This window comes from Lissotriton helveticus, chromosome 12, assembly GCF_964261635.1.
Source record: "Lissotriton helveticus chromosome 12, aLisHel1.1, whole genome shotgun sequence".
Taxonomy (NCBI): domain Eukaryota; kingdom Metazoa; phylum Chordata; class Amphibia; order Caudata; family Salamandridae; genus Lissotriton; species Lissotriton helveticus.
The window spans coordinates 872,787,843-872,811,126 of record NC_136073.1 but is presented as its reverse complement, the minus strand read 5'-3'; the positions used below and the strand labels follow the sequence as shown (position 1 = coordinate 872,811,126).

At 43.0% G+C, this 23,284-nt stretch overlaps 1 protein-coding gene across 1 annotated transcript in view; it reads left to right on the top strand.

Annotated features, from left to right (window-relative positions):
• The window catches only part of NWD1 (NACHT and WD repeat domain containing 1), a 68,536-nt gene that overhangs the window by 5,858 nt on the left and 39,394 nt on the right, over positions 1 to 23,284 (top strand). Inside the window, exons 3-11 of the mRNA XM_078669351.1 lie at positions 2,743 to 2,859; positions 11,270 to 11,624; positions 12,918 to 14,196; positions 14,430 to 14,633; positions 17,456 to 17,615; positions 18,929 to 19,046; positions 19,764 to 19,928; positions 20,649 to 20,846; positions 22,373 to 22,495. Of these exons, the coding sequence (XP_078525477.1) occupies positions 2,743 to 2,859; positions 11,270 to 11,624; positions 12,918 to 14,196; positions 14,430 to 14,633; positions 17,456 to 17,615; positions 18,929 to 19,046; positions 19,764 to 19,928; positions 20,649 to 20,846; positions 22,373 to 22,495 (2,719 nt within the window). The remainder of the gene's footprint in view (positions 1 to 2,742; positions 2,860 to 11,269; positions 11,625 to 12,917; positions 14,197 to 14,429; positions 14,634 to 17,455; positions 17,616 to 18,928; positions 19,047 to 19,763; positions 19,929 to 20,648; positions 20,847 to 22,372; positions 22,496 to 23,284) is intronic.

The following is a 23,284-nucleotide window of genomic DNA, read 5'->3' as shown; positions in this document are numbered from 1 at the left end:
GAGCAGCAAATGCCCACAGCAAAAGGATCATTTGCCATTTGGGATCTCCCCTTACTCTGGCAAAAAGGATATTTTAAGGCCATGTGTTGAGATCTGTGATCTGGCGCCCTCTTGTGGCCTCTTGTGGAGGTGCAGTAAGGCAGTTTCCTATAATGGCCTTAAAGTTGCAGCAACCCTGGGCTGCATATCCTGCTGGAGATAATGCTAGGATGTAAACGGAGGGATGAGTGCAGGGGCTCATCGTGGTGACAGGGAAGGGTGCGACACTGAGATTTCCCATCGATCACTGCAGTGTTGACGAATAAAAAGACAAACACCCAGTTATTGCCTGAAAGGGTATCAATGGAATTCTCTCAGCTCTCCCCAGTCACATAGCATCAAAGCCATTTTGACAGTGTGGGTCTTTGAGCCACTGAGTATCTGATCAAAAAATAGACAAGCATTGTCCAATCCAAATGCATTAGGGTTTAACTGCTCAATAATGAGATCCCCAGCTAAGACGTATATATGCTGAGAGAGTCAGGATTGAGCAGTTAAACATTTCATCCAAACTGTCTCTCAAAACTGCCTCCCAGTATCGGGTAAGCTTAGGGCAATTCCAAAACCATTGCGGCAGCGGCCCTGAATTCTCACAGCCACGCCAGCAATCCTTTAATTTAGAGGGAATTAATGAATGGAATATTTCAGGCCTATGGAATTAATAAGTAGCCACTTTTGCTAGAGTCTATGCCAATCCCCCCCCCCTCCCATCTCTTCTGTCCTGCTGGTCTGTTACATTCCCACCCCTGTTGGAGATGCTTATAGATTACAGAGAGTATAAGCTTATCTCCTGCCCAAGTGACAAGCCACTTCGCAAAGCTCCGGAGCGGACGACTAGGTGCGTCAATAAATAAAATCTTCTTCGATTAGGGCTGGTGTGAAATCTGGACCAAGCTATACCTGACTGGCCTCTGGTCCCACACTTCAATCTGATTCCAAACTGGGTCCAAACTGAGGTGACATAGTGTGCAATATAATTATGGACTGGGATGCGGTCCGAATAATTACCAGTGGACTTCAACCTAACACCCTGAGTCGGACGTTTATACACAGACGTGGGTCTGGTGCACACTGTGCCACTGGAACAAAACTATACCCGACTAACGAGCCTTGACAAAGGCCAAACCAGTCCTGGGTTGCTTGTGTTCCAGTTCAGGAAGACCCGGATTGTTAGTTCGGGCCGGGCTGTTCCCATTGGAGCAGGGTCAAGAATGATTTGCCCAGGGCTGGGTTCAAACTGAGGTGGCAGGGTGTGCAAAATAAAGATGGTCTAGGATGCATCCTGAGTAATTGCCAGTTGCCGAAATTAATCCAAGCATTCTATCGATCACTTTTTTGTATACTTCATTGCACCGCCCTAAGCGGCAGAGGTATGCCCAGACGTAGGTCCCGTGTTCACTGTGCCACCGGATCCAAGCTATAGACAACCGATGAGCCCCAATAGGGGTGACATAAGACTTGCATTGCTTGTTTTTTGGTTCACAAAGGACAAGGCCTGGGATGCTCCTGAGTAATTGCCAGATTGCTGAGTTTATTTCAAGCATTCCATCAATTACTTTTTTTTAATACTTCAATTTGACTAGAATGGGGTCCTGCCTCGGTCACAGCAGCCCACCGGGCTCTGAAAGCAAACCCCAAGCCTGCAGCCAACCAGGAAAATGCCAGAGTGGCAGAATGGCCAATACGGCCCTGAGTCCTTGGATCCGGAATAGATTCACTGGGTGTGTGGCCAAGTGCCGAACTGATGCCAAACAAGAGTATTGGTACACAGCCGCCAAGTGCCAAACTGATGTGACACCGGTTAAGAGGCTTGGAGCACAGCGGCGAAGTGACAAACTGATGTGACACCGGTTAAGAGGCTTGGAGCATAGAGGCGAAGTGACAAACTGATGTGACACCGGTTAAGAGGCTTGGAACACAGCGGCGAAGTCACAAACTGATGTGACACCGGTTAAGAGGCTTGGAACACAGCGGCGAAGTCACAAACTGATGTGACACCGGTTAAGAGGCTTGGAACACAGCGGCGAAGTGATGTGACACCGGTTAAGAGGCTTGGAACACACCGGCGAAGTGACAAACTGATGTGACACCGGTTAAGAGGCTTGGAGCACAGAGGCGAAGTGACAAACTGATGCAGAACAAATGAAGAGGCTTGGAACACAACACGTGTGTCCCTAGCGTCAAACGAGTCTCCCTGATTAGCTACCAAGCGACCATACATTTTAACCATAAATTCCCATTAAGTGGATACGAATACTTTGAAGTTTTCGAAGAAATGCATATTCACTCAAATCTCAAAGATATGCCAAATCTCACCTAAATAAATAGTTATATCAGAATGAGAGATGTATTCTCAGGTAAAGAAGCATCTAATTTGTGTAATACCCTCCTTTCATCCAGCCAAAATGAAATCAGTCTTCTAAACACTAGGCTGACTACTTGCACTGCAGACCCACCCTTGACCAATCAGTTCCCAGGAGGCCAATGCTTCCTCATTAAAATCTGCATGCTCCCACAAGTTCTAATTGTGTATCCGTTTTAAGGCTGAAGTTCTTAAATAAAGGCCTGTACTGTAGACTTTGGAATTCATATTATAAAGCACATTAGACAGCCCCCCTCCATATTTTGTTGACTTATCCTATTAATGAAGCTGTTTGGTTTAAGCCCAGATGACATCTCACAACTTCCTCCCCTGTTTCTTAGGTTGTGGACATGCGCTGGGGGGTCCGCGACGATGCTGCCATTGACCACATGACCACTGAGCTGTGCCTGAAGGAGATTGACACCTGTCAGAAGATGTCAGTGGGACCCACCTTCATTGTGAGTACTGTCTACTGTTACCCTGTTTGCAAAGCAGCTATTGGTCCATTTTCTCCACAAGTAGAACTTGATGGTCAGGCGAAGAGTGGGCTGTAGGGCTTGTACATTTCAACAAAAACACAACACTACGATTTACATTTAAGATCAGCAGAGCAAGCAATACAAAGACAAGTAACTTACGACTTTAAGGGACGCAAGCCTGAAAACACTTGTGTAAGATTCCAGAAGCTAGTGAGAAAAGGCGATGTTTAAGAAGTTCAAAAGATAACATGAGTGGGCAAGAATGAGTAGGGCATTAAACATTAAGTGACACAGATGTATACCACAATATTGAGGACACAAATATTGTCCTGCAAAAATATCGACTACAACTACATGGTCATGGTAAATATTTATTGATATGTACAGATTTACTATTCTTAATTCTGTATATGCATATCTATCTATCTATCTATCTATCTATCTATCTATCTATCTATCTATCTATCTATCTATCTATCTATCTATCTATCTATCTATCTATCTATCTCTCTATCTATCTATCTATCTATCTATCTATCTATCTATCTATCTATCTATCTATCTATCTATCTATCTATCTATCTATCTATCTATCTAAAGTTCCCCGACCTGCCAGCTCCACTCCTGACGGGGTTGGTGCAAGTTCCGGGTGTCGGGACCCGGTCCAATTATGTTCGAAAATTATTCAGGCACATATACCACAGGAAAGAAACACTCGCACACCAGGGTCCGTGAAAATAAAGTGTTTGTTATTGGCGATGAGTTTCGACCAAACGGTCTTCTTCACTAGCCATGGAGACCTTTTGGTCGAAACGCGTCGCCAATAACAAACACTTTATTTTCACAGACCCTGGTGTGCGAGTGTTTCTTTCCTGTGGTATATGTGCCTTAAGAATTTTCGAACATATATATATATATATATATATATATATATAGATAGATAGATAGATAGATAGATATATAGATATAGATATATAGATATATTCTTTATTCGACCAGAAACATGATCATTTACAATTCATAAGTATAAGACCAATAAAAAGTTAAAAAACAATATTTCATAAAAAAGGCAGACTATACCAGCACTAAAAGAGAATGTATAAAATACACAATTCCGTTCCCAGGAACTATATTGATATGTATCAACCAGTCGTATTTTCAAGGACACTTTTAGACAGTTTTGACCTTCTCCACCAGGCATACTGTAAAAATCTCGATATTGCAAAAACAAGCCACATTTTGGTGTCAGATCTAAAAATACGTAGTGCTTCACTGGGACATGTAAATGACAGTAGACGACAGACTGGAGTTATCCAGGTTTTCCTGTAGTCGACGTAAGTGGGACAGTAAAAGAAGAAATGATCCAGGGTCTCTGATTGGGTGTGACATGTAGGGCACAATGGTGTTACAGCTGCCCTACTTGAATTTAGAGGTAGAGCCCCAAGTCTAAATTGACTGTACAAAGCTTTTACCTGTGGGGGTTCGATGTCGTCCATAAATATTTCGAAGCCATACCCTCTTTTAAAATTTAAAAAACTAGTGGTTAAAGTGCCATGTGCAATACCTTCTAAACTTTGGTAATCCATATACTCCCAGAACCTTTTTTTGAGGAGAGGAACCTTCGATTTTGATATAGACCCCGTATCCTCCCAGATACACCCTAGTCCTAAATATATATATATATATATATATATTATAGCCTTAGAGCCCGACTCTACCTGCTATTAAAGGCCCGCTCCAGCGTTTAAGGCCCAGGGCCTTTTACAAGAGAGCGAGCCTTTAATGGGCGGTAGGGCCCGCTACGGAGGGCCCTAAGGCTATTAGAACATTTTGGCCCTTAAGGACAGAATCTTCTATTTGTAAAACAAAGGCCTCATGGAGCCAGAGGGGATTGAAATCCACTCGGGCTCCATGAGACCTTTTGTCTACAGCAAGAGCTGTGAACACACATTGGAATGTTGGAGCTCCGGGCTTCTAGCGGCCATTAAAAGCCCGGAGCACTCCATTGTTTTCAATGGAGCTCCCAACATTCCAACGTTCTTAATATTGATATATAGATAGATAGATCGATAGATAGACAGACAAGGTACATAAATGTTGAGTTAAGAAAAGAAATCTGTACGTATCGATTTATACACTTCGACAAAATAGTGATAGTTAATACTCTGGAACGGATAATTTGGAGGACAATAATAAAATAATAAAAACTCATTAATGTGGTAGAAACACTGGTGATACTGCCCCATTTGGATAGAGGAATTTGTGCTTGACACAGAATTAAGGGTGCCCTTTGGAGTTTGGCAGAAAGGGTCCTCTATCACAAAAGTGACAGAGTACTCTGTCTACCTAACCAACGGCATTACACCCCCAAAGTGGACACTGTGATATCCTTCTTTTTCTGTTGGTCAACGGACAGAAAAAAACAAATAATGACCCCCACTGCCAGGGATAAAACTCCCTGGGTGTGGGGTCATTAGTCTTTTGTCTTTCAATAACAGACTCTCACTTTGGGGGTTTGTTTTTGATCAAGAAAAAGTTTGTCAAAGTTTAGCGAACAGCTGTGAACATATATCAATACTAATAAATGCTAATACCTAGTGATACAAGCGTGTTAGTGAGAAAGGTGTAATGTTTTCCTTTAATAATAGGAGTAACACTCTCATAACCAGTGCAGTGGACGATACAGAGGACTCTTGACCGCAGGCATTGCTGCAGCCGGGGCCGGTGAAGGTCCCAGATCTGTTGTCAAATCTTGTCTGATTTGTTGAGATTGAGAACTGCTATAGAGGCTGTATTTTTAATTTGTTGATATACGTTAAGGATATACCTGGGGGAGGATTGATATGAGATCTCATGCTTGAGCCAGAAACCGATGAGACTAGCGACAGTTCTGTTCACTTGTGATTATATTTCTTGAAGTAGTCGGATAGCGTCAAGAAGCCACAGTTGAACGTTGGCCTTACAAATACCATACCTGACCAAGCAAATGCATTGTTGACAGTTTGATAATATATGTGTGGCTCCTGCTATAGGTAAATTCAGTCACACGGATGAGTAAAATGGATGGATAAATGTATGGATCACTAAATTACGTGCCTCCACTAGTTATCAACGAGAGCTCTTGGGTAAGAGAAAAAAAGTGCCTTAACAGAGCCAATCAATCAGGAGTTTGTTAAAGCGCGACTACTCACCCGTAAGGGTCTCAAGGCGCTAGGGGTGGGGGGGGAGTTGGGGGGGTGCAGGTTCCATTCCATCAAGGAGGGGGTCTGTCGAAGAGCCAGGTTTTGAGGTTTCTTGCGAAGATGGGGAGCGATGTTGTCTGTCTGAGGTGGAGCGGAAGGGCGTTCCATGCCTTGGCCGCGAGGAAGGAGAAGGAGCGGCCTCCCGATCTGGTCTTTCTGGTGCGGGGGACCACAGCGTAGGAAAGCTGGGCTGATCGTAGGGTCCTTTGGGGTGCGTGGAATTTGAGTCGGCTGTTCAGGCATGCTGGTCCGGTGCCGTGGAGCCAAGAGGTAGAAACTCATGACTATGGCACAGAATTGAGTAGGGAGACCAGAGAGACCTAAGGATCAATCCTGAAGGCCAGGCTGGGCCTCGAAAGCAACGGGCACCGGGTTGGGGACAAGCACAATGGCCCACAAAGAGGGGATCCTGAAACGGACCTAGACCCATAACACCATGGACAGCTATTCCTGAGGTCAGAGCTGTAACAAGGGGAGAACCACTGTGGTACAACGCCAGGGCCCCCCCCCATATATTGTGGGCCTGCGCTCCTGTGACAAGATGTTTTATTTATTTTATTTTATTTTAAGGTTTTATAGAGCGCAAACTTGACCCGTGAGGGTATCAGAGCGCTTTACATAGTCAAACGGTAGTATAGAGCGTAGTATATCTTAGGACCTGTACATCATAGAGCTTACAGAAATTGAGGGGTATTCGCATAATAGAAAGAAGACTTGGCCAGCTCCTTCGTGATGCTGCAAACAGGGCAAATCCAAAAGGTGATGCCAACGACTGTGTTTTCCTTTGCCCTAAAGCACACACTTCCTTAATTAGAGCTGCTCCTTGTCTCAGACACTAAAGAGGGGCCTGCACATTTTTTGGCCCTGGCCTCACAAAAACATCTGACAAGCCCACCTGAGCCATTTAAAAGAGAGCTTTAAATTAGCTGCTGACTTAATCACATCCCCCTCACCTCATGGATGATCTAAGGATCATCCAGTGAATATAAGAGGCAAATCCGAAAGCATAGGAAGGTGCTGCTGGAGCACAAGTAAAGAAATACAGCAGATGGGGAGGGTCCCTGAGGAACCATTTGAGGGCCAGGCCCCTGAGACAACCAGGACCATGCAACATAGATGATGGAAGGTCAAATTCATCTCAGATGTTCAGGATAACCATTGACTATGTAAATAAGTTCCATTCAGATTCATGGTGCATTTATCTTATGTCAATATCTTGACTAATTGGCATGGTTCGGCATTCCTGGATATATGCCAGATACCCCTTTTCGGGCTGGTTGACAGCAGCAAATGAAGCCAAAAGTTCAGAGGAATAATGGTGCAGCCAGCCAGTGCTTAATTTGAGCCAGTGTTTTCCGATGCTGGCACCAGCACCTAATTGCCAGCACCGGGGCTTATGACAGTCTGCCACATGGTGGCGCTGCCTGGCTTATTTAGATATAAGCACAACAGCAGCTGGCTATTAGTTCAATTTACATTTACAATGACTAATACCTGCCTCTCATGTCATTCTTACAGCTAAGGGGCCCTGGAATAGTATGAATTGTCACATTTATAAGAGTGTGATAGTACCTGTGTTTGTACTGTCATTGGCAGCTGGCAGGGGCAATGTGTGGTGCAAGCTACAGTGGCCTCCTGACGAGAGCCCTGGCACTTATTCTTTTACAAATTAAGGTCTGCAGTCAGCCATCCATATTCGGACCCAGGATGTTTCACAAATGACAGTCCTGCTCCGGAAGCAGACCCTGGCTTGCAAATGACTCCAATGCTTTCACATTCGTAAAGATCCTGAGCTTTGGCTGTGCCCTTAAAAACTTTAATAATGCCTCCTCGGTTTGTTATATTACCAAATATCAAACCAGTACTACATACACCGCCGGATTCCCAAATATATGTTGTGCTTGATAACTTTTTTATGTCCGAAGGGCAAACCACCTTCTCTGTCGGACAAGCGCCTTCTTCTAAATCACCCACGAAATTTGTAGATACTCACCCTGCCTTCCTGGACCAGGGCCAGCTTTAGCACTGGTGGCACCTGGTGTAACAATCATTTTTGGTATCCCCCTCGCCACTATTTCCTCCTGGTATTCCCCGACTACCTCCCGGCAAAAGTGCCCCTCATCGCTCCATAGCTCCTCTCTCACATACATTTCATTCTTTTTAAAGCACTGGTAAAGGCTGGCTTTACTGTTCCACTCAGCTATCCACATAACATACAGATCAGTTCTTTTCAGCAGGCATGTTAACCCTCTGCGCTACTTTATGGCGAGTCAAAAATGCCCCTAGACAAAACTCTGATCTCTCTAGCAACAATATTAATCACAAGAGCTATCTTGACATTTTTATTGCTGCCTGGTAGCTGGACACGCAAAGAACTCTGCAGCAGGTGCTTTTAAATCGTAAGTTATTGATAAACACAGCGCCCACCCCCTGAGGTCTGTGCCCCCCTCCAGTTCAGCGCCCAGTGCGGCCGCACCAGTCGCACCTCCCTAAAGCCGGTCCTGCCTTGGTCAAATTTAATCCTGCCCTTAAGAGGGGTCAGTCTTTTGCCTTGTCCGAACCAGGAATGTACCTGCAAAGTTTTGTGAATACCCAGGCTTGTAAGTTTGTAGGTGTTTGAGAACCTCTGTAGGTTGTCTCTCTGCAAAGCTAGCAACCTTGACCTGAGGAGATTTGCTTACACCATATATTTAATGCTCACAATTTACATTTTTACTGAAATTTACAGACAAATATAGACGGAAAAACATTTCTTCTCTTGCCAATATTCATTCTTAAATACAGAAAAATATGGACAATAGGTCTTATTTGAATAATTCTCAGTGCTGAGAATCATGAAGTCCCAGGTCAGTAGCTGTGATGATTGACATGTAGAGAAGTCAATAAAAAGAAAAAAGATGCTCTAATGAAGCTTAAATGACTGCAGGTATACAGCTGTTTAAGTTGTCTACAATGCAAATGTTCTCAGATAACCATGTTGTACTGTAAATGACTAAAAGCTGTTGGATCTACGAACGCGAGCGTACATTTATTGGTTAAATACATGTGGACGTCTACCCACTGCAGCTTCATCTTTACACTAAACACATAATAAATATGGACAAATACAGATAAAATGAGCAAAAAAATAAATATGAAGAGAGATAAAATGAGCAAAAATTAATTATAAATCAAAACAAATAAAATGAGCACAAAATAAATATAAATTGAGATAAAATGAGCAAAAAAAGAAATATGGATAAATACAGATTAAATTATCAAAAAATAAATATGGATAAATACAGATACATGAGCAAAGACTATATATACATAAATTCAGAGCAAAAAAATAAATATAAATAGAGAGAAAACGAGCACAAAATAAATATGGATAAATACAAACGGAAACGTGAAAAAACCCAATACTATAATATTGAGAATCCTACTATTACTATATAATACTAGAATAATTTCATGTGGGTACACACTCACATTTTGTGAATAAGGAAGTCAAATTGTCAGTTGTGAATGCTGCTATTAGCCTCCCTAAGTATACACATAGCTTGGTGAACCAGACCCTAGTACATTTTTAGCCCTGTGTTGCTCAGCTTCTGTTTTGGTGCCCTGTGAATTTCTCTTGTTCAGGGATTAGCTACACATTCAAATCCTGATATTTACCTGCTTGCTGTTCTTACCATGCGTGTTGTGTTTATATCCTCGTGACTTTGTTGTGCTTGGAAGTGTGGCAGTCAGATCCCCTGCTCCCACTAGTGCAGTAATCGCTTCTGTCCCAAAGGACACAGGCTTTGTTTGCAATATAACCAGCACGCATCATGTCTGATTGTTATTAGCATTTGTATAGCACACAATCTAACACTGCATCCCAGTGCATTCAGTTGTCTAAAAATGACTTTCCAGATAGTTCTGAGGTTTGCCTCACGGATGGGGAGTGATATGAAAGAGGGTAAGGACAGGCCTAGGAAGAGGAAATTTAGGGTGTCATGTACTATTATTTCATTCGCAAAAAGTGGTCGCAAATTCTGCAGCAACCTTTTGCGAATAGAATAGTTTTTATGAACCAACCTTTGTACTAATAGATCAGTTCAGAAACTACTGAATCACAGAAGGTTGCAGAAAGACCTGCCTAATTAATAGTCATTAGTCAGGTTGGAAATAGTGACCCCTGTCACTGGTCGCAGTCTCCAAGGGTCAGCAGGTCACCATGTACCTGAGTGGGTTTGAAAAAGAAATCGATTTTTTAAATGCAGCTAGGTTTCCATAAAGGAGAGGTACCCTATCCCTATTCTAAGAGAAAAAGGACAGGGTTACAAAGTAAGTTCACTAATGTAAAAGTCTCCCTTATCTCTGCACACATTCACTGACTTATCTCTTCCATTCAAAATGACTAATATATGCCTTCTGATCAAAAGAAAAGTCTTTATCAACATATATAGATAACCACCAAACACTGATACCTGTATTTATGTAAAAAAAGTCAGGTTTATTACACATTCTTTTCCATTATAAAATAGTGATACAATATATACGCTTCACTATTGTGGTAAATTAGAAGTGGAAAAGGAAACATGCGTATGTCTAATCCTCTAAAGTATATGTTTTTCCTAACAAGTGTAAGCACCGATTTTCAGTTCAATTCACTTTTTTCTCATTATTCAGTGACACAATATTAAAATACATTAATAATTTAAAAATCAATAATAAAATGACATCGCATTTTCTTCATATTCTTAGTAAAAGAAAGTTATAAAAAAAAGATTCAAATATACAATATCAAATGTTATCCAGGTTCTTAATAAAATAAATGTATCATTATATGTTTGTAATGACTTTTCTTTTGATCAGAAGGCATATAATAGTCATTTTAAATGGAAGAGATACATCAGGGAATGTATGCAGAGAAAAGGGAGACTTTTACATAGTGAACTTATTTTCACATATACCCTTATTTATGTGGTGATTTCAGTTAAATCTGTAGAGAGGGCAATTTATCCTGTAGGTAAATGGCTGGCTGTGGAATCAAAATACCAAAATCCTCATCCCGGCTTCAACATGTGACCAAGTATTTATTTCTAAATTGGAGGATCTCACAAATAGGCTAACCCTCAGTATAAAGGGCTTGCAACTTACATCTTTTCCATTTTCATCAGGCCCTGATTGGGAACCGCTATGGCTACCGACCTGTTCCTCGTGTTATCGAGGAGAAGGAGTACAACGTTCTGCGCGCAAGAATACTGAGTGACAACAGCGCCATAGAGCTCCTAGACCGTTGGTTCTGGAAGGATGAAAATGCTTTCCCCCCAGTGTATCTCCTACAACCAATCACCACTCACCTCACGCACTATGATGACAAGGACCCTGCCCACCGCGAGCAACAGCAGTGCGCGGTGAAGTCTTGGAGGAAAATAGAGACGCAGCTGGCGGACATCTTGCGTCACGCGGCCCAGCTGGCGGAACAAGAAGGGATGTTCAGCAAGACTCAGAAGCACAAATATTACAAATCAGGTGAGGAGCCTGACCAGAGTACAGGCAGAAAAGTACCAAACAAATCCTAGTGATCACCTTATTCAGCAGGGATTGCTTCCTCAATGGAAATGAGAACACGCTAAAGTCCTTTCCCCTCGAGTAACGCAGACAAATTATTGCTTTGTTTTAATGTTGGTCTATCACAAAGTTGTTGACCAATTAAAAGGAGACCTGAGATGTAAGTACACCCTCCTCACTTGAGCTAATAGTATGATCCTGGCCAAATCAATTTTCACTTCTAAAACAATTAAGTTTTTAAGAAATAGCAGATATTTACTTATTTCTGAAAGAATGGTGTGGCCATGACTTCCCAATTTGATTCTTGCCATTTGGTTTCCAGGGATAGACGAATGGGAACCTACCTTACTCACTAAATGGTAATCTCTGATGGGAGGGGTGACATTTAGATGAGTAAAATAATAGGGGCTGTCTCCTTCCTCAGTTGATGCTGCTTCATGATAGGAGGACTGACAAGAGAAGGGCGGGAACCTCTGTGACTTTCCCAATGCAAGCGCATTCTCAAGCGCCAGGATACCCGTAGGGTGGCAGTTTTGCGCTATATAAGTTTTTAATTCAATTCAATTCAATTCAATGAACTACTCTGATTGGAGGGTGTGCATGGTGGAAGCTCTCTGTCTTAATCTTTTTATGCGGATGCTACTCTCTGATTGGAGGGCTATGTCACAATGTTTCAAGCTCTTAAAATAAAGAAGGCTTCACTTACCCTTGGCAGCAGTTTGCTCAAATAGAGTTTGACTTTCCAACTTCCACCTTCCACCCCTGTCTCATTCCCTTGGATGGCGCCATTAGAAAGCCGCCTCCTACTGGATATTAGGTCACCCTCTTTTTCTGTATGTAGTCCCGCAACAGTGGGTGCAGTTCAGAGGATTCGTGTCTCGAAAAGCAATCAAAGTGATAAGGTCTATTTCATAACTCCTTTCCATAACCCAAGTTCTTGGGCACTAGCCCAACTATATACAGCGCACCCAAGCTAGCATGCAAAGTTTGAGAGAGCATGAAAAATGGATTGGCCCTTGGCTTGAGGGTAGATTTAAGTGCTAGATCTTCTCAGCAGGTCCACTTCGGCTTGGGTAAGGAGTCACAATAGTCTGTAGTCTTTTAAAACCCCATTCCAAGTCCTGTTCTGTTGTTTCCAGAACCCCCCCCCACCTCTCACAATTCACATTTTCCAAAAGTAGTCTTATTGGTGTTACTTTGTCTCTTGCATGGTTATCATATAGCTCCTCACAACCTCTTGCATCTTCTTCTCAGTGACAGAATGGGAAATTGAATATGGACTGCTGACATCAGGCACCAGCGAGCCCTTTGGCGCCATCTTCCTGCGTGATCTTCAGGACATCAACCAACACCTGGCTGAAGAGGGGAGCTCTATGTTTCTGGACCTGAAGGAAGATGGCAGCTTAGATGACGATGCACAGAATCTTCTTTGTGGCCTTAAGGCAAGGATTGCAAAAGACTACTCAGACCATGTCAAGATCCACAGGCTGGACTGGCGCAAAGACATTGCGGATGCTAAGCACAAGTCGCAGAGACAGTACCTGAAAGAGCTGTGTGATCAGTTCTTAGGGGTGCTGAACCATCAGATCCTACAGAGCTTGGCACGGCAGAAGGATGCAGGCGATGAGTATGCCTGGCTTCTGCAGGAGGTCATCCACCACACTGCCCTTTCCCAGAAAAAGTTGCAGGTGTTCTGCGGCAGACAGGAGCTACTGCTACACATCTCCCAGGCCATCCAGGAGCAAGATAGGTGCACCCATGTCCCACTTGTCATCCACGGGCCATCAGGGACCGGGAAGACAGCGCTGATGTGCAAGGTGTCAGAGTGCGTGAGGGATGCCCTGGGTGACGAGGCAGTGGTAGTCCTAAGGTTGCTGGGAACCTCCCCGTTGAGCTCCCAGATCCACAGCGTGCTGGTTAATATCTGCTTCCAGGTATGCTTAGCTGTTGAGTTACCACCACCATCCACTCAAGTCACCAACAGCTACAATGACACAGTCCGCTTCTTCCACCGCCTGCTTATGGACATCGCCCGTAGGGACAAAGAGTCGCTAGTTATTATCTTTGACTCTCTGGACCAGCTTTCACCATCTGATGGGGCACACAGACTACACTGGCTTCCCAAAGAGTGCCCCCCGAGGGTGCACATTATAGTTTCCACTCTGCCACAAGAGTCAGATATCCTGCAGACCCTAAGAGAGGCCATCTCCAACCCTGAGTCATACATCCAGGTGGAACCACTCTCCCCCGAGCAGGGCGGAGAGATGATGGAGATGCTGTTGGCAGCAGCCCATAGGAGGTTGACCGAATCTCAGCATGCACTTCTCCTGCGCGGTTTCCAAGATTGTGGGGAGCCACTACTCCTGAAGCTGGCTTTCGAAGAGGCCAAGCGGTGGGCATCCTACACCGTGCCATCTGAGGATGACATCGCATCCAGCACCCGCGCAGCTGTGCGGAAACTGTATGGACGTCTAGAGAAGCTACACGGCAAGCTGCTGGTGTCCCATGCCCTGGGCTACATTGTCTCATCCCGGTAAATATATCTGTGTTATTCATTCCCACCATTGCACGTATGTCAAGTCAAAACAGCAAATTATAATTAAATGCATGTAGAGAAGTCTGGAAGTTCAGCTACAAATAGGCAATTTGGAAATTTTGTAATAGCGTTATATAGATGCCCGTCTTCTCTGGACCTGGGTGGAGACTGTAGCATAGTCCATGTATGGTTTGCCATGCACTGACATGGAATTGTTTTCTCTCCTTCAGGAATGGACTCTCTGAGACTGAGCTGAAGGATGTCTTGTCCCTTGATGATGACGTCACCTCTGATATTTACCAGTATTGGGGCCCTCCCAGCAATGATGTCATCCGTCTGCCGCCTCTCCTGTGGACCAGGCTACGCTTTGACCTCGGGGAGTACGTTGTGGAAAGGCAGGCGGGTGGCTATACGGTTATGGGCCTCTATCACAGGTAAAGAACAAGTCAGCCTCTGCAAGGCTCCCAGGAGGCTCCATGCCACTTGCGACTCTTCCGGCCAATCCTGTCATTTTAGCTGATACCACACTGCTTTCTGCATTGGTGGCTTGTTTTCCACATTTTGAGTATGGTCATATAAATCCAAGAATTCAAAGTGCTGTTAGTTTAAAGCGAGGACATCTGGGCACCTATGCATCTGCAGTACTTTTGGGTTGGTGAGAGGCTTTACTTTGAAAGTAACCTAATGATCTACACATTGTGTGTCTAGAAACAGCATTAAGAATCTTGGCCAGAACGGGATGCGCTGTTAGAGCTGGTGGAAACAACCAGTGACCAGCTGACCCCTTTGTCAGTGAGCCGAGAGCAGGAAGAGCGCGTTGCTCTGTAAATGTGGCGGCCATCTTGTTTTTTAATGTCCTGTGCTATTTTCTTTGCTCTGACTGGCAATATCAGGGAATTAAACTTAGGAATTATGGTCCCTGACTTTAGGTCAATTTATATTTGAAATATCTTGCTCCATGGTGTTGCTTATTAATGATAAATTAAGGAAACTATTGGCCACTTTTTATTTGCTTGCCCGGCCTATGCTACCCCAAGACGAGCCTGGTCAACTCCACTGAGTAAGACCTTAGGTACTATTAGCAGTTCTGAAGCCTTAAGAATCATACGCACCAGCACTTTATTGCCCATCTCAATAGCAACTGCTAAATATTTAGGTTGGGCATGGGTGATTAGACAGAAGCTTTTAGGCATTGTTTGCTGAATGTGTGTTCGTCTAAAAGGAATATTCATTATGTTAGACAATGTATAAAATTATTATTTGTAATTCATGGGTCATTTGTATATAGCAATCGAGATGAACTTTTTTAACGGTTGTATATTGATTGTGTTTTTATTTATTTGCCTGTAATTTATCTTTAAAAAAAAAAATTCTACTTTTAAACGATTGAATATCCCTGAAACATATGGAATTTATTATGCTTTTATGAGTGAATCTCGAATAAAGCTAAATTTGATTGATTGATAAATTAATCTGAAATGTTGGCAAATAGTGTATGGAAAAGTAGAGCAGAAACCATGTAAGTGAGAGGGCGCCTTCCCTATTGATTAAACAAACTTTACTTTATGTGCTGCAGCCCATCAATGCAGGTATTCCACTTTTTAAAACAGTGAAAGCATTAATTTACTGTTAATAGTTATCTGTGCTGAGCCTTTCCTAGGGTATATTTTTATAACCCTCATGGGCAGTCAGCATGTGTGCTTGATCAGGATGTATGGGGGGGGTGAGCCCTGTGCTACACCAACTACTGATACAAGTGCTCGGCAGGCAGAGATGTTTTACCAAATACAATAAATAACTTTTACTAGAGGTGAAGGTGAGCCAACTTCTGTGAAAACTATAGAATGTGCATTTTAGTGATTTCTGCTGATTTTACTGCATGTTGTCTGCAGTCAATGGAGTAAATGTACAGAATGTTTTCCCTGATAGTACAAGCCTAATTCCAATAACCAATAACCACTGGATTGAGCACTAACCTTGGCTTCCGGACTAGCACATTACTCGCCAAAAGGCCATCAGGGGTAGTAATGACTATATAAAACCACTTACAGTACCACAGAATGTAATAGGTGGATTGGACATTGCATGCTCACTACATGGCCCACGTGTCTCCTCTGGCTTTGAATGTTTCTTTAAGTTTTTATGTGAGAACCCCCTCTGATGTGGACTGTGATGTACAGATTCTGAAAGAAAAAATATAAATGAAATGAAAGTCTTTGCTTCATAAGGAGGCTCAGTTGGTTCTACTCCAGTTATGCAGAACTGTTTGTGACTTGTAGGTCTCAGATTTGAATCCTGGTGGAATGAGACAGCTGTTTATTTTTCCACAGTCAATTAAATTATTACTATTGAGTTGGTTAATGATTTAAGCGTTAGCTCTGCTCATTGGTGATGCTACATAAGCGGTCAATATTATTATGTTGGAGATACTTTTGAATTCGCCTTAAGTTATTGAGAAGACAGAAACAAAAGATATTTAAATAATCTCTAATTGCGGTTCCTCGCTTTTACACTGACGCATATCTGAGCAATGCCACCAGGTTCAGAAATATACCACATTTCTCCAAATTTCTTGCAAAATATACTGATTCACAAGTCTACTTTTGCCCAAAATCAATTTTCCGTTTTTTGGTCTAACCCCAACATTGCTAAAAATATTTAATCAAAACCTATTTTCTTTCCTATCTCCAATGTTATAATATATGGTAATAAAGAAAAAATGCAAAGTACAAAAATAATATATAAAACAATATGAGCTGAAAGATTGGAGGATAGATAACAGGATTGAAGGATCAGTTGAATGTTGGCAATATAGTGTTCTAAGCAAACAATGTGATTTTATAGTGACATAGGGTACCGTGAAGCCTGTTGGTATTGGGCACTTTATAAAAAATTAACAAAATCAATAACAAAATTTAGTAGTAGTAGTATTGTTATTATATCATTATCTTATATTTTATTATTATTCATTACAATAAATGAACCAAAGCAGTCTGCTTCACAACACTCCTGATACTCCAGGTTAGTGTAATCATTGCACTCGGTTGGCCACGCCTGCGCTCACTAGGCCTTCAAGCTTGTAAATGCGGTGAACAGCTGAGGCCGCCCGCCATGCTTCAGAGCCTCATTACTGTTATTATCCAACTGTCATTAACTTGGGAAATCCGTCTCCTGAGAGAGGATCCCTAAACACCGGTGTTTATGATAGCGTAAGAAGCTTAGAGTTTAGCCCTGACGTTACTTCTGTCTTCTCCAGGCAGTTCATCGAGGTGGTGCAGGAAAGCTACCTGGGCGCGGAGGAGAAAATTGCGAGCCATGCCACCATGGCAGATTTCTTCAAAGGGAACTGGAGCCATGCTGTCAAGAAGCCTATCACGCTTCCTTTTCTAAAGATGTCCCTAAACGCAGATAGAAAGGTAAGTGCTTACCCTGTGACATCAGTCTAGTAAGTAGTAAGTAAGTAAAAATTTTATTGCACAATTATTTAAAATCATTGCAATATGCACATACAGAAGATGACATTTTAAGTAAAAAAAGAAGTATTCAAGTCTGTTAAAAAGGTCAATAAAGTCAATAGATTGGGTAAAAGGAAGGTAAAGCAAAGAAGCCAAGGAAATGTCACTGAGGGGGGTTAAAATTCAAGCTTGCTCGGATGATAGAGTCGAAGAGTTAATTTCTGTGATGAATTTTACAAAACAAGTCGCCAATTGTGGCGAGTCCCCTCTCATACATGCCTCGAGCGCTTCTTGACAAGTCCTGATGCCTAGAGAAAGCCAAATTGGTCTCAGCCAAAATATTCTTTGCGCCCGGAGGTGATGGCAAATGCATAGAATGTGGATTAGGCTTTCCTCTCTCTGGTTACAGAAACGGTACTGAGAGGAGGCTTCTCTCTTGTATCCTTGGCCAAACTTGTATGCCTTCAACGGAATTAAGCCGAAACGAAATCTCATTAATTGATGTTTAATATACGGCTTCATTGCTGATGCGAGATAAGATGGTAATATTTTCGGGGCATATAGTTTGGCAGCCCAGGAGCCGTGAAAAAGCTGGAGAACCTGTTGCATATCTGACTGTGACATCAGTCTAGACTTTACTACCGTCAAGACACTTAGAGGACCGCTTAGAGTTTGGCAGAAGGGGACTCTGCCATAAAGTGGCGGTCCCCCTACTTCAAGTGAGAGGTGGAGGAACACCAGGTCCCTCTGGAGGAAACCTTTGACCAGACGAGCTGTCTGCTGCAGCCACCAAGGCTTTGTGTTGTGTGGGACCACAATAAGAACCATTCAACTGTACCCAAAGTGCAACTGTTGCATGATGTCCCCCCTCTTGAGAGGAAAGGTATTAAGATAGAGTGACTACAGGAAGTTGATCCTACCATGTAGGAGGAAGCCATTCTGGGTGAAGAAATGTCTGCCTACAAGACAGACAACCCTTCCTTGAGTGGTTCAGTTGAGGTTGGATTTGTGGAGATGCTTCCTCCTCAGCACCAGCCATATAGCAGGCAGCTCTGTACAACACATACGGAGGCCTCGCCTCATCTGTCCATCCAGAAATTGTCTTGGCCTAAAGGGGAATCTGTTATTGTCCCAAATAGTTGATGTGGTGTTCGCTGTCCTATATTATGTATAAGAGCAACGGTAAAGTGTGGAAAGACCTTGTGATGGCCAAGTGGCTGCCCATGAGTGGTAATCATTTATCTCAAACCCTAATACACCTCTCGCCTGCATAGGTGCCCCCCCAGCCGCTGTGGTTTTCGGACGAGGTGCCAAACCTGAGGAAGCTAAATGAAATGCCGTATCACTTACTCAACGCCGGACGTGTGGAGGAGCTGAAGGACGAAGTCTTAGGTGGATCCTCTCTTCTTACAAGATAAAGTTGTTATAAATTTGCTTCTGATTCAAACAGGTGGCCACTCAATTACAAATGTTACAGAAAACAGCCCTGTTCGAAAAAATCCCGTTTTTTTCGACTGACTCAGAATTTTTTTATTTTTTAAGCGTATGCACTCTGAATATCGAAAGCAGAAATGAGAAGCAGAAAGATGGCACAGATTATGGAAGACAAAATATCGAAACTGAAATATTAACAGGAAAATGAATATAGATTTTTCTATACCTAACTCCACATATATGTATCTTGGCCATATGTATATATATCTTCTAGGTATGTAAATGTGGAGTTAGGAATAGTAAATCTACACTTCCCTATATGTACTTACCTTTCGATATATTGTCCCTCGATATTCCTGTAGGACGAGAATATGGTGTTCGATACTCAGTAGTGCAACCTTTCTTAAGGTATGTCCTTAGGAACATAGCAAGACTTTTTATTTGAACTGCTTTATAAGAGTCACTTCTAGTGAAGAAATTAAGAAATAGTAATTTAGCATGTCCCACCTGTAGCCACCATATATACAAGCAGCTATACTATGAACAGTACAAAAACATCGCTTAGTGCAAAAGAAGATGTGCGAGATGATGGCGGCAACCACACCTAGCACAAAAAAGTAGAGACTTTACTGCCTCTTCTGATTTTCTTAATATTTATTTCCTCTTTCTCATTAGGGAACATGGACTGGATCAACTGCAAGATTCTCTCTTGCGGGATAAAGAGTGTCATCGAAGATTTTGTCATGTGCACTGACCGCGTTGACTGTGCAGAGGTGCGCCTTGTGAGGGACACGCTGCTCCTCTTCAAGCCCACCATGGACTTCGTGGAAGGCCGAGTGGGTAAGGGTGCACTGCTGACATGAGTATCTCCTGGTATGGTCTAAAAATCTCCTCTATAGACCTACTGGCCAGGAGAGCGGCTGAATTTTCTGTTTTTTAGGACTTAAGGCACGCCTTAGGGGGAGGATAACAAAATCCCTAGTTATTCGTTGTTTTTTGTTGACTTTATTAATTTGACAATTATTGTAGTAATGTTCATTACCACTTCCTGCAATATAATTTCGTGCAATGTCAATTCTGATGATGCCTCTGCCTTTGATAAGGCCGTTGAAAGACTGCGTGATGTCACTTCCTGAGAAGTCCTAACATTGTGCAAATGTTACTTCCTCCTTCCATTTGGGCTATACGATGTATGATGCTACTTCCTGTGAAGGCCATGCAAATGTAACTACCTGAATGTCATCGAAGTCAAAGGAAGTGTGATGTCACTTCCTATGATTGCTCAGTATTGAAGTTTATGCAGATTTTAATTCCCAAATATCACTGGGGTCAAAGGCTATTGATGTACCTTGCAGCAATAGCTTAGTTTTGAATGCTACTTCCTGGAAGTCATTGGGATGAAAGACTCTGTGATGTCACTTCCTCTGATGTCATTGAGTAGACAGCTCAGTAGGTCAGACTTCTCATGGTCTTAAGATCAAAGATTGCCAGCTATGCTTTTAGACGTAAGAAAATCCCCCAAAAGGACATATCTGATGATTTGTTTTTCTTCCTATTTAGAATCGAGTATTATTTATACCGAGGTGCTAGCAAGACTCCACTTCTTTGCAACTTCCTACCCTTCCTTTATCGGTGAGCTGTGCCGCCAGTGCATCGCCTGGTTCGACCAGTACCCACACCCCACGTTTGTACCCACGTGTGGATTCTTCCAGCCACCGGGAGGCCCCCTGCAGACCACGTTAACTGGATTTTCTAAAGGTACAGCTGAGCCTAGAGTTACAATTGAGCCTCTCGTACAGTATGGAAGGGATCCCTCTAGGACTGGCCTCTCTCGAAAGAAAGTTTAAAGAAAATTTGGGGATTATATGAATACATTTTGGAGGAGGGCATCTCTAAATTGTTATGGGATGGAAGACAGAAACATATTCTAGGGCAGGGCAAATATATAGTGCGATTTTCCCAATGTGAGGCCAACCGTAGAGGTTAGAACAGTGGCGACTGGCATCTATGGGGGGGCATGCGCGCACACAAATTATAAATATTTTTAAAAGACATGCATATAACATATGTTTTAGAAAAACTTACTTTACATTAACACGACATCCTCTGGTTCAGACCTCTTCTTTGGAAGGAACTGGAACCAAATGCAACAACTCACTGGGCCAATCCTGGCGCTGCTCTCACCAGCATGAGAGCAGCGTTAGGATTGGTGGGACCAGCCTTGCTCAGTGCGCCACAAAGCTCTGGAGGCTTTGTGTTTCTCTAACCCAGCTGCCTTAAAACAGCTGGGTTACAGATGTTTAAAGTGCGCATGTGTGGCTGGCTGTCTCAAGACGGCCGGCCAAAAAGACATGCGCACTTTAAACAGTGCACAGCCAGCCCACCCTACTCCCTGCTGGTGACACTCAGCAGTTGCCCCGCCCCCGTCCTGACGCTCTGTTCGGGACGAAGCATAAAAAATAAAATGGTAATAAATCACATTTTTGGGGGGTGGGGGGGGGATTTAAGTGGGGCGATGCTCCTTTGCTCCAACGGAGAAGCCACCCCTAGTTGAGATACGCTTTTGAGACAAGTTTGTACAGTTTAATAAGTCTTTAGGATTCTCAGCACTGACCAGACAGCCTACAATGGAAACATCCTTTACCCCGCAGTCACAACAACGACCTGCCTTTACAACACAGTCACTACCCCAACTGCGATGTTACCACACATTCCTTTAGCCCGCAAGTCATTGCAACAACTTGCTTTAGGAGGCACATTGTTGGACTAGTGCTGGATTTTAAGTCCAACACCTTCCCTACTGTTGCGTAGACTGCAGTTGGAATAGTAACTTATACTATTCCAAAGTCCAGGGCACCCCTATGGCAAGTGGCTGTAATGACTTGCGAGGTAAAGTAATGCAGGGTAGTGACTCCTCTGTAAAGGCATGCAGGGTAAATGCATGCGGGGTTCAGCCATACTGCCACCTACAAAAAGTTGGTTACTTTAAATTAGGAGGTGTGCACGTTATGTATATTAAGTTCCATACAGTATTTTCAGGATAACTACTGTGCATGCAGACGAGTTTCATTCACATTCATTATTATATATAAATGTATCTTCTGTGAATATCCTACACATTTGGCCTAGAACTCACTCTGTTGGGTCTTCCTGGACATCAGTCTTTAAACCACATGTAAGGAATATTGAAGACTGCTTTGGCATAGATTGTAGCTGTGCTTCTGCAATTTCCCCGCCCACCCCACCGCTTTACCGCTCTCCTTGGCATGTGCTTCTCGCCACAGGTATTACAGTGATGGAGCTCTGCGCAGAGCATCGCTTACTATTAGTTGGATCCCAGGACGGGTCGATTATTGTCTGGAACGTGAAGGATGTCGAGATTATCCACGCACTGAGCGGGCACTCAGGTGAGCTCTTCCTGATTCTTGGCGAAAAAAATAAGGTAGGTTTGGACAAATGGAAATGTCGTATTAAAGACAGCATTAAAGCTCCCATGAGGAATGCACAAAAAATTTGAGTGGAATTTAAGGATGAACTTCCACCCAATATGTTTACGGGTCGCTAAATGGCCACAATACAGAGCACAAAAAACACCCAGTCGTTTTCATTTCTGCCACTATTTACCCAACTTCAATAGTTAGACCTTAACACTTGGCAACCGCCATCTTTCTCCCTCCTTGCTATTCGTTGGCACAGTTCAAGTGGTAAAGAAGGGTAGATAATTCTTTACCACCGTGTGAGGAGCACTCCTGCCAAGGCATCCGCACGCAATGTATAGCACCTGGGAAAATCTACCATAAACTAGTCGCTGCATCCCACATCTGCACCAGGCATGTTGCTTTCATGTCTGTTTTATTCAAGTGTGTAGTTGGTGGGATGGCATAAATCCACTTACAAATACTTGACCTTGAGCGTTTTACAAGGGTCGTTGATCTATAAGTTGGAAATAAAGCGTTAGGCCACTACATTGTGGAGCCTTTTTTGGTGTGGCTTGACAGCGCAGCGGTCTGCAAGAGATATTCTACCCTAAGCTTTGAAATATACATTAAGTGGACTTTGACTGTGGCCAGAGGAGTATTCCTTTCTCATCTCATTAATGTTTTAGTCTACATTCAAAACGCAAGCCAAATATATTGTTTTTTATAATGCTTGTTTCTATGTGTGTTCCCAAATAAAAAGTTGCATTGTCCCTAGAG